The sequence below is a fragment of the Eleutherodactylus coqui genome, chromosome 5 (assembly GCF_035609145.1).
Source record: "Eleutherodactylus coqui strain aEleCoq1 chromosome 5, aEleCoq1.hap1, whole genome shotgun sequence".
NCBI classification, from domain to species: Eukaryota; Metazoa; Chordata; class Amphibia; order Anura; family Eleutherodactylidae; genus Eleutherodactylus; species Eleutherodactylus coqui.
The window spans coordinates 206,299,653-206,313,143 of record NC_089841.1 but is presented as its reverse complement, the minus strand read 5'-3'; the positions used below and the strand labels follow the sequence as shown (position 1 = coordinate 206,313,143).

Here is a 13,491-nt window from a genome sequence, read left to right as displayed (position 1 = left end):
TCCCTAGAGGGCCTTCCATAGCAACCTTAACCATACATGTGTTTCTTTAAACATGAATTACAAGGGGAGAACAATTTCCACTACCTAAAAATGACCTGGTTACTTAATTTAACTCTTACCTTGCTCAACAGATATCTTGAAAATGTGCAGAACCGATTGCAATACAAATGTAGAGCATTCTGTTATTACCAAAAAGAATGGATCAAGTCTGCTAAGGATTACACTGATGCCTGAAAATTACATTCAAGATACTTAATATTAATAATATCTTAAATAATTACCTTAAATTCAGCTCTGCTCCCATGCTTCAACTCTCCAGGGTTCCACATTGCTTGTTATTCTTATGATAGTGTGACAATGGGTCATCTATTGCCACATGGATGGGGGAAGCCAATAACGGTGACATGACATACATAATGATGCCACCACAATTGCAAGTGATTGGCTTCTTGTAGCTCCTCAGGCCAAATGCAAAATCTGTAACAGTGCCCCTACTTACTATGCGCCATTTATTATAGTTGTATATGGTCTGGGGCCTTTGGGCACCAGGACCCAGCTGGGTAGAGTTTTGACCTAGACTCCCCCATAACTATGCTCCTAAATAAAACTTCAGGTCCTGTGATTTTCCAAAAACAAAATTTTGAATCAAAAACACCTTAGTTTTCTAATGCATATAATTGGAATACTGAAATTGAACAATTGTATGCACTGTATAAAAAAAGTCTTTAGCGTATTAAATAACGCAAAACTATGACATTTCCCTTACTTTATATTACTTACTATTGTTAAACTTTGATTAAAAAAATTGAATTCACAGGAGCAATATCAGATATGTTATTAGCCCCGTTGACCCATGTGATCTCCATGCTCCAGCATTTAGCAAGTAATAAATCCACCATCTGCTTTACCATTGATTTTACTCTACATACTATACATGTTAATGAAGTACCAGGTTGTTGTATCAGCTTAGTCAGTAGGAGAAAATTCAATGCAGAGTTAATGCCTGATGAATGTGACTTCTTGAATCTCTTTACCGTTAAATGTCACTGCCTCAGTCCTTCCCATGACCTTCTCCATGTCTACACTGAAATGGAGTACATTAATATTTCACAAAGCATGTCTACCTGATGTAATATCGGATGTGCCCTCCTGGGGTTCAGATTTGTCCTACTATAAATCCAGGGTAAAATTAAACTTGATTAAAATAAAAAAATACATCGGTGTTGCATATGGTGGACTATACAAAGTTATGAAATTGCTAGATAAACTTACATTAAAGTGGTTGTCTCACGTAAAAAAAACCAAAAACCAGTTGGCCATGACCTAAAACAAAAAAAGCGGCAATACTCATCTCTCTTATCACCCCGGTAAGCAGCGCAATGGCTCCCGCGGCTTTCATGCTCTGTGTTTACTTAAAGGTCAGCTGACTGTGGCAGCGATCGGAGGCTACTAGAGATGAGCGAGTGTACTCGCTAAGGCAAACTACTCGAGCGAGTAGTGCCTTATGCGAGTACCTGCCCGCTCGGCTCTAGAGATTCGGGTGCCGGGGGGGAGAGCGGTGTGTTGCGGGAGTGAGCACGGGGGAGTGGGGAGGGGGAAAGAGAGAGTGAGAGAAAGATCTTCCCCCCGTTCCTCCCCGCTCTCCCCTGCCGGCACCCGAATCTTTTGAAACGAGTAGATTGCCTTAGCGAGTTTGCTCGCTCATCTCTAGAGGCTACACCAACAGCATCTGTTCTCATAATAACACACCTTGTTCACTTGATACCGATATCGATAACGGTACTCAAAATGTGTTCTTTTTTATAACCTGATTAGTGTGAGTTTTATCTAAACCAGGGGAGCCCAACTTTTTCTTCTCCAAGGGCCACATTGTTAAAGTGAATCATTTCCAAGAGCCACAATAAAATTTTGAGGTATCCTACATCTAAGAAATCTTACTTGAGAGAAGGTGAGACGAGGTGGTCACAAATATTACATTACAGTTCATAGGTGCTAGGTAAACAGATGAGGATTTCACAATTCTCTTAGTGACAGGCTCATCTTATGCCCTAATGACCAACCAATTTTTCATTTTCTTCGTTGTCATATTCCTAAAACCATAACTTTTTAATGTTTCTGTTGACATAATAATAATAATCTCTATTTGTATGGCGCCAACTTATTCTGCAGCGCTTTCAAAGCACATGGGGAACACCAACAATACGAAAATTACAGAAATTACAAAAGTTACATATGGTATTGAACTATTTGGAAATAATGGGCATGAGGATGATACAGAAGGTACAGGGAAATGATAGGCAAGGGGGCATATTGTGTGGATGGGGGACTAGATCAGGAGGTTTAGTATGCATCTTTAAGGCACATCTGAAGCTCCATGTGTCGGGGATTGTCCCAATGTTTAGGGGTAGAGCATTCCAGAGGATTGGTGATGCTCTGGAAAGCCCTAGAGTTGAACATGGGAGGTTCATATTCGAAGGGTGTTTAGTCTGAGCATGTTAGCAGAGCAGAGTGCGCGGCCTGGGTGATGTATGGACAGGAGGGAAGCAATGTACAGTGGCGCAGCACCATGGAAAGCATTATGGTGAGGGTGATGAGTTTGAATTGAGTTCTGTAGTGTATGGCCAGCCAATGCAGTGATTGGCATAGTGCAGAGGCATCTATTATCCCCACATGATGATCCAGAAGAAAATAAATAAAATAATCAGGTAAAAGCCAATTTTCCTCATTTTAGGGGAAAAAAAACTCCTTCCTGACTCCAATCTGGCAATTGAAATAATCCCTGGATCAACAACCCTTCTGAAGTTATTAGTGACTATAACATGTAATATTGTGACGCTCAAGACAGGTATCCAGGCTCTTCTTAAACTCTCTTATCAAAGTTGACCTCTCCACATCCTCAGGCAGCAGTGTATTATATTGGTGTATAAGGCTCAGTCAGAATCTGACCCTTAAAGGCCAAGGGAGATGCCAGACCCAGTGGCCATCTTCAAGCTTCTGGGTGCCATAGCAACCCATCAGGTTACTGTGATCACATTGCTGTGGTCCAATGGGTGACAAGCAACTGGCTGAACCAGTGATGAGACAGGGGGTGTGTCTCAAACTACCTCAAACTCCTGTAGGCTCTGTAGATTAGGTGAAGTTACAGATCACTGCTCTGTCCTAGTGAAGCTGAGCTACTGTAAAAAGAAGTCAAGTGATCAGTGCTGAGATAAATAAATAGATAAGCAGTGGTATATTAGAATTTATGAAGCCCCATAACAAAAAGGTAAATGGGTCCCCCAATATGGTGTTTGGTTTTGCATCCCAAGTCCAGAGGGCCTGGAGAGTCTTTCTTATTCCATGCCCTTTAAAATGATTTTTGAGCCAGTTCTCCATCTTCTTGTTTGCCAATCATGCAGTTTGGAGGAAGGTACTGCATATGTTCTCACTGCCCAGCAGCAAAAGGAATTGCACAATCTCTCCCATGGCCCCATAAAAGTCACATGGTCTGACTTACATACAGTCCCACTTTTAAAGGGATTGTCTGGTTAGAATTTAACTTTTTAAAATGTGAGCCAAATGAGTTAAAACAATAAAACAATGGGTACCTACTTACCCTAAGACCTGGCAATTCAGCACTGCAATCCAGCGATTCTGCCAGTCTCTGTTGACGGCAGACGTCAGGTGACCACTGCCTGCCAATCAGAGGTAGCATCGACACAGCCCATTCTCCTGGCATCAGCACTCACATCCTGGGCACCATGATGGCAAGAGTTCCGAACAGTGACATGGCAGTCTCTGATTGGCAGGCAGCAGTTACCTGAGTTCAGCTGTCAACAGAGAACGGGAGAATTATGGGGTTGCAGTGCTTGATTACCGGGGCTGACAGGTAAGTACCTTAAATGTAATCATTTTAACCCATTTGGCTCGAATTTTAAAAAGGTAAATTGTAACCAGACAACCCCTTTAACCCTTTCCAATCCAATTTTGCATTTGGGGTTTTCTAAAAGGCTTTCTCTTTTTACTGTTATACAATGGTGCCATCTGCTAGCTAAAGCCAGTGTGTGTGCGCCCAAGAGGCTCCAACTGCAAAGTGGCTGGCAATAGACGGTAAAAATACCCTGCCGGACGTCTTCTGATATTGGAGCTCTACAAGCTTCAATCAGAATGTAGGAAGACATCAGACAGTGGAATGGAAAAGGGTTAAACTGACACCTATTCACCTCCAGTACGAAGACTGTGTCACCCTTCTCCCCAATCTAAATCAAATCTACTGCATTACCCGATGTAGCCATAAGTAAGCACACATATGGAAACCTAAAGTGATGTTTAGGCTGCTTTTACATCTGCATCGGGAGTTCCTTTTTCCCTGCTACATCATGGGAGCAGGAAAGGGGATCCCCTGGTCGAATGGAACCGAACAACACCGAACAGACCCCATTGACTGTAATGGGATCCATTTGGTCTCCGCTCATCGGACCAACATTTTTCTGGACAAAAAAGTCCTGCATGCAGGACTTTTTCTTCTGGTATTTTGTACCGGATCTGTGATGGAACGTCTGAACAGAGGTCCGAGCGCTGATGTGAAAGCAGCCTTACAGTATGCAAATAATTACTGCAAGGTCACTGTCTTTTATTTAGGTTAAATGCTCATTTGGAATTTAAGCGAAATCCTGATGGCTTTACCTTCATATTGTCTGAAACGCATGGAAACAGTTAATCATACAATGATAAATGTCATTTATGAAGGTGCTGGAGAATATAAAGTGGTGAGATGCCACATACACTGCCAGTAATGGGAACGAGCTGCTTCACAAGACAGACTCAATAATGTCTATCAAAATCTGGCTACTTAGATCATTGTGACAAGTAATTAGGTGACCCCATTTAATCTGGATAAGCAGAGTTTAGACACTTTACAGTGTCTACATGATTTATGAAGGGGCACACGACGACTCCTTGTCAGCAGAAATCTGCTTTTTTTAGAATTACATCTCAGAAGATTGTTTTCTCATTTGTGATTCCTGGATATTCTGCTTTACAGCATGTGCCAGCTATGTGGCCATCACTATGATGTGATTCAGGCAGTGCGGCATTAAGGGGATGGAATTTAGGCAACTTCATGTAAAACAGCTAATTTGTCAAACAAGCAAGCATTTAACAGCATGTGTCATGATTGGATCCATTTATCAAAAGGTTCCTGCAAGCTGATGAAGCCATTGCTTAGACATGAAAGACCGAGCCGGGTGCAGTATGTTGCTAAAGCAAACATCCGTGATGTATGGCGGAATTTAATTCATCCAGATTTTACTGTATCTTCTCCGTTAGTCATCTGCAAAATTGTTACAATCATTCATCTGACAAGGAAAGAAGATTGCCATGCTTTGGCATCTGTCATGGGGAGGAGACCTAAAGGAATTCTAAACGGAAGACACACACGCAAAATAATACCCAGTAATTCCGCCCTTCATTTCTTCCTTGCTCATGGTCCTATTGGGTTTCATATTACAGTTAAAGCTGAGTCAGGAAGGGTATCATTTCTCCTTAGGGAGGTGAGTAAGGAGACTTAGAAGCTCATCCATGCTCCTCTGGGAAATATGCAAATGAGAAGATGGAACAATACCTCTACAGCGCCACCTATTGGAAGGCAGCATTCCTTCAAATCAATGTCAGACTTTTTAACAAGTCTTGTAAGAATGACTGGGAATTGTAAGCCTGAATCATCCCCATTAGGAGACGCTAACCATGGACAGACAGCTATTTCGGGGTGATTGCGCTTCATCAGTGCAAAGCAGGTTTCTGACTTGGCTAGTGAATGGCCTGTAGATGTGGGTCAGGAAGAGTATTATTTCTCCTTAGGGAGAGCACCTAGAAGGTGTGAGGAGACTTATGAGCTCATCCATGCTCCTCTGGGAAACATGTAAATGGGAAGCTGGAAAAATACCTAAATCTGAAACATACATAATAATAATAAACTTTATTTGTATAGCGCCAACATATTCCGCAGCGCTTACATAGACAGGGGGAATATAGAAAGAGAAAATACAAACATTACAGAACCAAGGTTACATAGTAATCAATTGATGGAAACAATAGGGGTGAGGGTCCTGCTCCAACGAGCTTACATACTACGAGTAATGGGGTGATACAGAAGGTAAAGGGCCTGGAGATGTGCACGGTATGGCGAGGTAGAGAGTGAGGGATGCTATATACAGACAATGGTCAGACATTTAGCCGTGTGACGGCAAAAACAGTATGACTGCAGGAGCGGTTTATGATGGCTAGCAGGGATTGCAGTCAGTAGGTCAGGGAGCATGTTATCAGGCGGAGTACAGAGGGATTTGTTTAGGGAATGCGGTATGCCTCCCTGAAGAGGTCCGTTTTTAGAGCACGCCTGAAGTTCTGCGAGTCCTGGATTGCTCGGGTAGCCTTTGGTAGTGCGTTCCATTGGACCGGTGCTGCTCTGGAGAAGTCTTGGAGGCGGGAATGAGAGGTTTGAATTAAAGGGGTGCTCAGTCTGGTTTCATTAGCAGAGCGGAGAGCCCAGGCTGGTTGATGGATTGAGATGAGGGAGGCAATATAGGGGGGCACTGCACAGTGGAGGGCTTTGTGGATGAAGGTAGCGAGTTTAAATTGAGTTCTGTATTTAACGGACAGCCAGTGCAGTGACCGGCACAGGGCAGAGGCATCCGAGTAGCGTCTGGACAGGAAGATGAGCCTGGCTGCCGCATTCAGGATGGATTGGAGAGGGTAGAGTCTGGTGCAGGGGAGGCCGATCAGCAACGAGTTGCAATAATCGAGCCGGGAGTGGATGAGGGCAACAGTAAGCGTTTTTAACGTGTCTACAGTGAGAAAAGAGCGGATTCTTGCGATGTTCTTGAGGTGCAGCTGACAGGTTCGGGCCAGAGATTGGATGTAGGGGGTAAAAGAGAGATCAGAATCGAATATGACCCCAAGGCAGCGGGCATGTTGTCTAGGAGTTATGGTGGCGCCACCCACTGAGATGGAGATGTCAGGAGGAAGTCGGTTAGTGGAGGGTGGAAATAGCAGAAAGTCAGTTTTAGAGAAGTTTAGTTTTAGGTAGAGAGAGGACATGGTGTTAGAGACAGCGGACAGTGTTGAGGTTGAAAGCCAGACTGTAGGGGGTCTAGGAGAGAGTGCTCTGGTAGGTAGCTTACAAGGCGGGAGTAAACCAGGCGTTCTAGTAGTTTGGAGATGAAGGGGAGGTTTAAGATGGGTCGGTAGTTGGCAGCATCAGTCGCGTCCAGAGTCGACTTCTTTAGCAGTGGGGATATGATGGCGTGTTTGAAAGAAGAGGGAAAGATGCCAGAGGTCAGAGAGAGGTTGAATATAGTGGTGAGATTGGACATGACCACTGGGGAGAAGGAACGGAGGAGGTGTGAGGGGAGGGGGTCGCTAGCGCAGGTGGTGGGGCGAGCAGAGAAGAGCAATTTGGAGACTTCTTCCTCTGTTGCTGGTCTGAGTACAGACAGTGAGCAGGAGCTAGATGCAGTGCTGACAAGACTAGGGTCAGGGCTAGTCTGGGATTGGGAAGTTATTTCCTGACGGATGTCATCAATTTTCTTTTTGAAGTAAGCAGCCAGCTCTTTGGCACTGAGATCTGTCACCGGGGGCTGCGGTTTAGGGCTGAGAAGGGAGTGAAAAGTATCAAAGAGCCGTTTAGGGTTGTGGGATAGTGAGGAGACTAGAGAGGTGAAATAGACTTGCTTGCGTGGTGAAGGGCGAGGTTGTAGGATCTGAGCATGAATTTGTAGTGGAGAAAGTCTGCGGTTTGCGATTCCTCCACAGCCGTTCAGCACTTCTAGAGCACCGCCGAATGAAGCGCGTTTGAGGCGTGAGCCAGGGTTGCCGCGGTCTACATCGGATGGCTCGGGTCCTGGGGGGCGCCGCTTCATCCAGGGCATGTTTGAGAGCGGTGTTGTAGTGAGCGGCAGCCAGGTTGAGGCAGATAGGAGAGAGATGGGGGACAGAGAGGACTGTAGGGATTCAGCAAAGTTCTGTGTGTGAATGGCCTTAAGGTTCCTGTAGGTACTGTAGGTAGGTGGGTCTGGAGAGATGTTAGGGAGCGTGACAGAGAAAGAGAGGAGGTTATGATCCGAGAGTGGGAGAGGGGAGTTAGTGAAGTTGGAAGCAGAGCAGAGCCGGAGGAAGACCAGATCCAGAGTATTGCCATCCCTGTGAGTGGGAGAGGCTGTGAGTTGAGAGAGACCAAGGGAGGAGGGGAGCAAAAGAAGCTGAGAGGCAGATGGGGAGTTGGGGTCATTAGTGGGGATGTTAAAATCACCTAAGATGAGGGTTGGAATTTCACAGGATAGGAAGTGGAGGAGCCTGGCAGCAAAGTGGTCCAAAAACAGGCGAGCAGCACCTGGGGGGGGGGGGGGCGATAGATAACTGCTACTCGCATGGAAAGCGGGCGGAAAAGCAGTAGCATATGTACTTCAAATGATGGAAAAGTGAGTGAGGGTACAGGGGGGATGACCTGGTAGGTAAATTTCGGGGAGAGAAGAGCACCTACTCCTCCGCCACGCCTGTCATCTGGTCTCGGGGTATGGGAGAACTGCAGGCCATTGTAAGACAGTGCAGCAGGGGAGGCTGTGTCAGACTTCTGTATCCACGTTTCTGTCAGAGCTAGCAGACTTAAAGATTTAGCAGTAAAAAAGTAGTGGATGGTGGGGAGTTTATTACATGCTGACTGGCAGTTCCAGAGCGCACATTTAAAGGAGTCAGGGGAGGGTATGCAGGGGCTAGCAGTTGGGCTTGGGGATTTAACTAGTGAGTCACGTAGGGGGTGATAGCTAGGAGCAGTGAAGGGTGGGCCAGGATTGGGTGAGATATCCCCAGCTGCCAGTAACAGCAGAATAGTGAGGGTTAGCAGATGATTAGGAGATTTATGAGGGTGACTGTTATATTTGTTAGTGGCATTAGGGGGTTTGAGGCTAAGCAAGAAGGTAAAGAGTGCATGCGAGCTGTGCATAGATGAGGACAGGAGAGAGGGGCTAATGTGAATAGAGTGAAACAGTTCGGAAACTGAGAGCAAGAATGAGAACAGAGGTGACAGCATTAGCGATGGCTTTTAAGTGTAAAGCATTAAGGCAGAGTTTGTGGCCTACCTGTCTCCTACCCTGTCGAACAGCCATGATCAAACTGTATCATACTTTCTCCAGCTCATACGTAATACAGCTCATATTCGCGTGGCAGCCACCCGCGTGGCATGCATGCTTACACTGATATTATAGTGGAAGTTTAAGGTACGACTAGGAAACAGCTGGGAGTGGCTAATCAGGTTCCAATACATAAAGAAATGTTCTCTGTGTGTCTCAGGAGTATAGCCATTTCCATCTTCCTCCTCCTTACAATCCTGTCACTGGCTGTAGAGCAACCGGCTGCAGCAGGAGCCTCCCCCTTCTGCCCTGTCTGCCCCCTCAGTTCGATCCTCAGTCACAAATGGAACAGGTCACCAGGAGAGTAATTCTTGTGTTTCCTGCATGATTTTTTACAACACTGTTTGTTTAAAGGAACATGTAGAAAATGCTACAGGCTGACGAATAGTGGGGGCAAGATTATTTCCTGTCTACTTGCATCATTTGATTATGTAGTATGTTTAGGGCTCATCTAAGGGAACTGCACTACAATTGCAATAACTTTTTTTTTGCTAAAGCTACCGTGAATTGGTGTGTCTTTTGTACAATGTCATTCTAGAGGATAATGGAATTTTAACTTATTTTTTTTACATAACAGAAAATAGATTTCTAAAAGTTGTGATTTTAAAAATGGATTTTTCTATTTAGACCTGTTAATTTAAATGCTGTAAAAGGAAGCAGAAAGCTGTAACATCTCAATATATAGATTATGCCAGATAAATGATGGGACTGAGTTAGGTTTCAGACTCTCTATGTACTGTACACCATATGTCAGGGGTACTCAATTGGTGATCTGCAACCTGAGTCTGGACCTCATCTGCCAGTTGACCAGACCGCTACCTGCCTGGCTGCTGCTTGTAAAACTGCGGACCCTAAACTGTTTTATAACTATATAAATAGTAAAAAGAATAATACTAATATGGATAGTAAATAGAATAATACAGGCTCATATTTCAGACTTTCAGATGCAATATATCATGCAAAGCAGTGGTTGTATGCATGCCATGTTAATGTACTTCTTTGCAATTTTTCTTCCTTTTACTATTATATAAAACATTTTGGTACATATAAGGCGCAGGTCTCATCTTCGCCAGAGGTTGTGTTCGTTACATACAGGACTTAATCACCCAGTAGATTGCCAGACAGGTTAACAGGATCGAATGGACCCCACTATAGTTAATGAGGTCCATTAAGTGATGTTTGGTTCCATCACAAATCTGAACCATTTGGCCAGGGGATTCCAATTTTTTTGTTCTCATGACAGAGCAGGAAAGCGGAATCTCCAATGCAGATGTAAATTTAATCTAAACCAAAAGATAAAATGAAACTGAATATATTATGCAATTATGCCGCAGTCAAGAAAATGGGAGCATTGACCGACTTTACTAGATTACAATGAAATAACAAAACTTAATTTCCTTTTCTAGGTCCATCTTCTGTAATTAGCAATGATGACGATTCCGCCAGTCCTCTTCATCATATCTCTAATGGCAGCAATACCCCATCTTCCTCAGAAGGTGGTCCTGATGCAGTTATCATTGGAATGACAAAGATCCCTGTGATTGAAAACCCACAATACTTTGGAATTACGAACAGTCACCTGAAGCCTGATACATGTAAGTTTAATGCTTTGTTCCCTTTTTAATGAACTGTTTCATAGTGATAAAGATGTAAGACAAGCACTACATTCCTTTATCATTCTCAAGCTAACCATATACTATTTCACCTTAAAATGAATGTCCCCCCTTGAATAGCATTCAGATGTTTAATCTATATTAGTTCCAAATTCTGTGCTGATTAGTTAATATTTATACTAATGAGTGAACCATTCTTTTATAGTAAAATACCCTAATTTGTAGCCGAAAGTGTAATAAGTAGTTTTGCTCCTATCGATTTCAAAGGGAGTGAAGACGGGCATTAGACTTCCTGCTCCAACCCCGATGACAACATCTGACCCCACTGCACTGACAGTGGGCTGGGTGATCATCTGATTGCCGGGATCCCCAATGGCAGATCCTTGGTGATCAACTATTGATGACCTGTCCTGAGAGTAGATCATTTTAGTATTTGCTTGTAAAACCCCTTTAAGGCACAGAATTCTAGATATAAAATGGCACGATAATACTAGGTGCAGTCTCAGGCTAAGGCATTATACAGAAACTGTTCTTCAATTTAATGGGCTATTCCCAGCTGATAACATTGTTCACTGTTGCATTATATATCAAGATGGAGTACTGTAGTTGAGTTCTTCTGCCAGATTTTTATCTTACTCCCTGCCTACTACTGGAAGTTGTGCGGCTGGTAATAGATTGTACCCCCAGGTTTTGTTCAGTAAGAGTATTCCCCTCCTTCAGGGTCGTTACATCAGATCTCACTGAACTCCTTCTCTTCTGGGTCACTTCAGTGGTCATATGACCACAGTTTTCGAGTGGATGTGTACAAATGTAAATGCCTCGATAGCCCTTTAAGAAAAGGTGTTTACATAAAGTTGATCTTTGGTAATACTGCCCAACTTCTGGCACCACTGGCATGACCATTCAAAGCTTTATATTGCCCATTGGTGGCTTTCTTCTGACTGCAGTTTTACAACATGGCCTGTGATGTTCTTTTTTCTTTTTTGGCAGCTATATTCATAGACAATGCAATAAAAAGAAAGCATTATGTAATTAAATATGAAATTAAAATAACTATTGACTTTTCTCTATGTTACCATATTATCCCATCTCCCAGGCTCTTAATATGTTCCCATGTACCTAGGAACCTAACATACTGTGAAGGTGGTTTTACATCTGCACCCAGGGTTTCGCTTTCCTGCTCCGTGGGGAATTCCCATGGCCAAATAACTCTGTCTCAGGACGGAACTGAACAGCCCCGAATGGAACCCTATTGACCATAATGGGGTCCATTCGCTTTCCGCATTTAGAGCTTTTTCTTCCAGTATTTTGAGCCTGATTTGAGGTGGAACCTCCGAGCGGAGGCTCCAACATAGATGTGAAACCACCCTAACCCAACTTGGCTGTTACCTTTCAGTAACCATGACAATTTATTAGACATGCATTGTCTTTTTCTTGCCATGACTATATACAGCACAAATGTAGCCCAATGCTTATTCCATCTAGAAACAATACGACAAATATGTTCAATTGAATCCAGTATGAACACAGCTTGACTGAATTAATGATTTTACTTTTAGAGAAGATCACTCTTGAATAGAGATGAGCGAGCACCCAAATGCTCGGGTCCGCGTTATTCAAGTCGAGCTTTTCGTAAAATTCGAGAGCTCTACTCGAGTAACGAACCCCATTGACTACAATGGGAGACTCGAGCACTTTTTCTATGTGGGACGCGGGGTCCCGAGCTTTTTTTTATTTTTTCTTGGTTCGTGTGTTCTTTCTCTCTCTCTCTCTCTCTCAAAAACTGGGGCGGGGTCGAACACAGCGTGATGCTCGTTCGAGTAATGAGCACCATTGAGTATGCTAACACTCGAACAAGCATCAAGCTCGGCAGAGTATGTTCGCTCAACTCTACTCTTGAACAAAATTTGGCATATGAAGTAGACTAGATTTAGGTGAACACATTCAGCATATGTTTCAGAAAGGCTCCTGTTCTATACTCCAAAAGTAGCCCCTTAGTGCCCAACATTCACCTGACAGAGGTCAAGAATGTCCTTCGGCCTCTGTCAGGGTGGTATGCCTTGTCATACCTTTTACACTGTATAGGAAAGCTCAGCAAACTATTGGCCACAACAAAAACTATACACTGCCCACTACAACTTTGTATTTTTGTTTTGCATTGCGAACAATGACCAACATATACCATTGTAGCACAGAAACATGGTAATGCCATTTATACCATGCCACTGGCTACAGGATAAGCTGACATGTCTACTAACAAAATGCCAGCACCACAAGTTAAGAGGACAACCCAATTTTTTAAGTCACTGGCTGAAATGTTTGCATTTTAACAGCCTCTCAGACAGTTGGGAGATTAATATATTTCCTAAATATATGATGACAAGGTTAATGAGTTTTGGCAACACTTGATAGGATCATCATTACTAAACGTATTCTTTTATTTTTCATAAAACCTTTTAGAGTGTCCCAATACATAGCCAAAAGATTTATTTATGCATAAAACACTGGAAGCAGACAGATTTACTGCTGGGGAGAGGTTCCATATTAAAGATACGGTCACAAAGCAAAATGTTTTAGTGGCATAACACAATGCAAATTGCATTTCTCAGATTCCAGTTGCTATTGTTCTAAGATAAATACATGGCTTTCAGAGTCAAAGTAATTGTTAAAATGAACTGTAGATGAAATTCGCGCACAAGTACACATACACCCACACC

General features: G+C 43.4%; 1 protein-coding gene across 1 annotated transcript in view; it reads left to right on the top strand.

Moving 5' to 3' along the window:
- The window catches only part of NTRK2 (neurotrophic receptor tyrosine kinase 2), a 215,783-nt gene that overhangs the window by 149,269 nt on the left and 53,023 nt on the right, over positions 1-13,491 (top strand). The window contains exon 13 of the mRNA XM_066604107.1: positions 10,568-10,756. Within this exon, the coding sequence (XP_066460204.1) occupies positions 10,568-10,756 (189 nt within the window). The remainder of the gene's footprint in view (positions 1-10,567; positions 10,757-13,491) is intronic.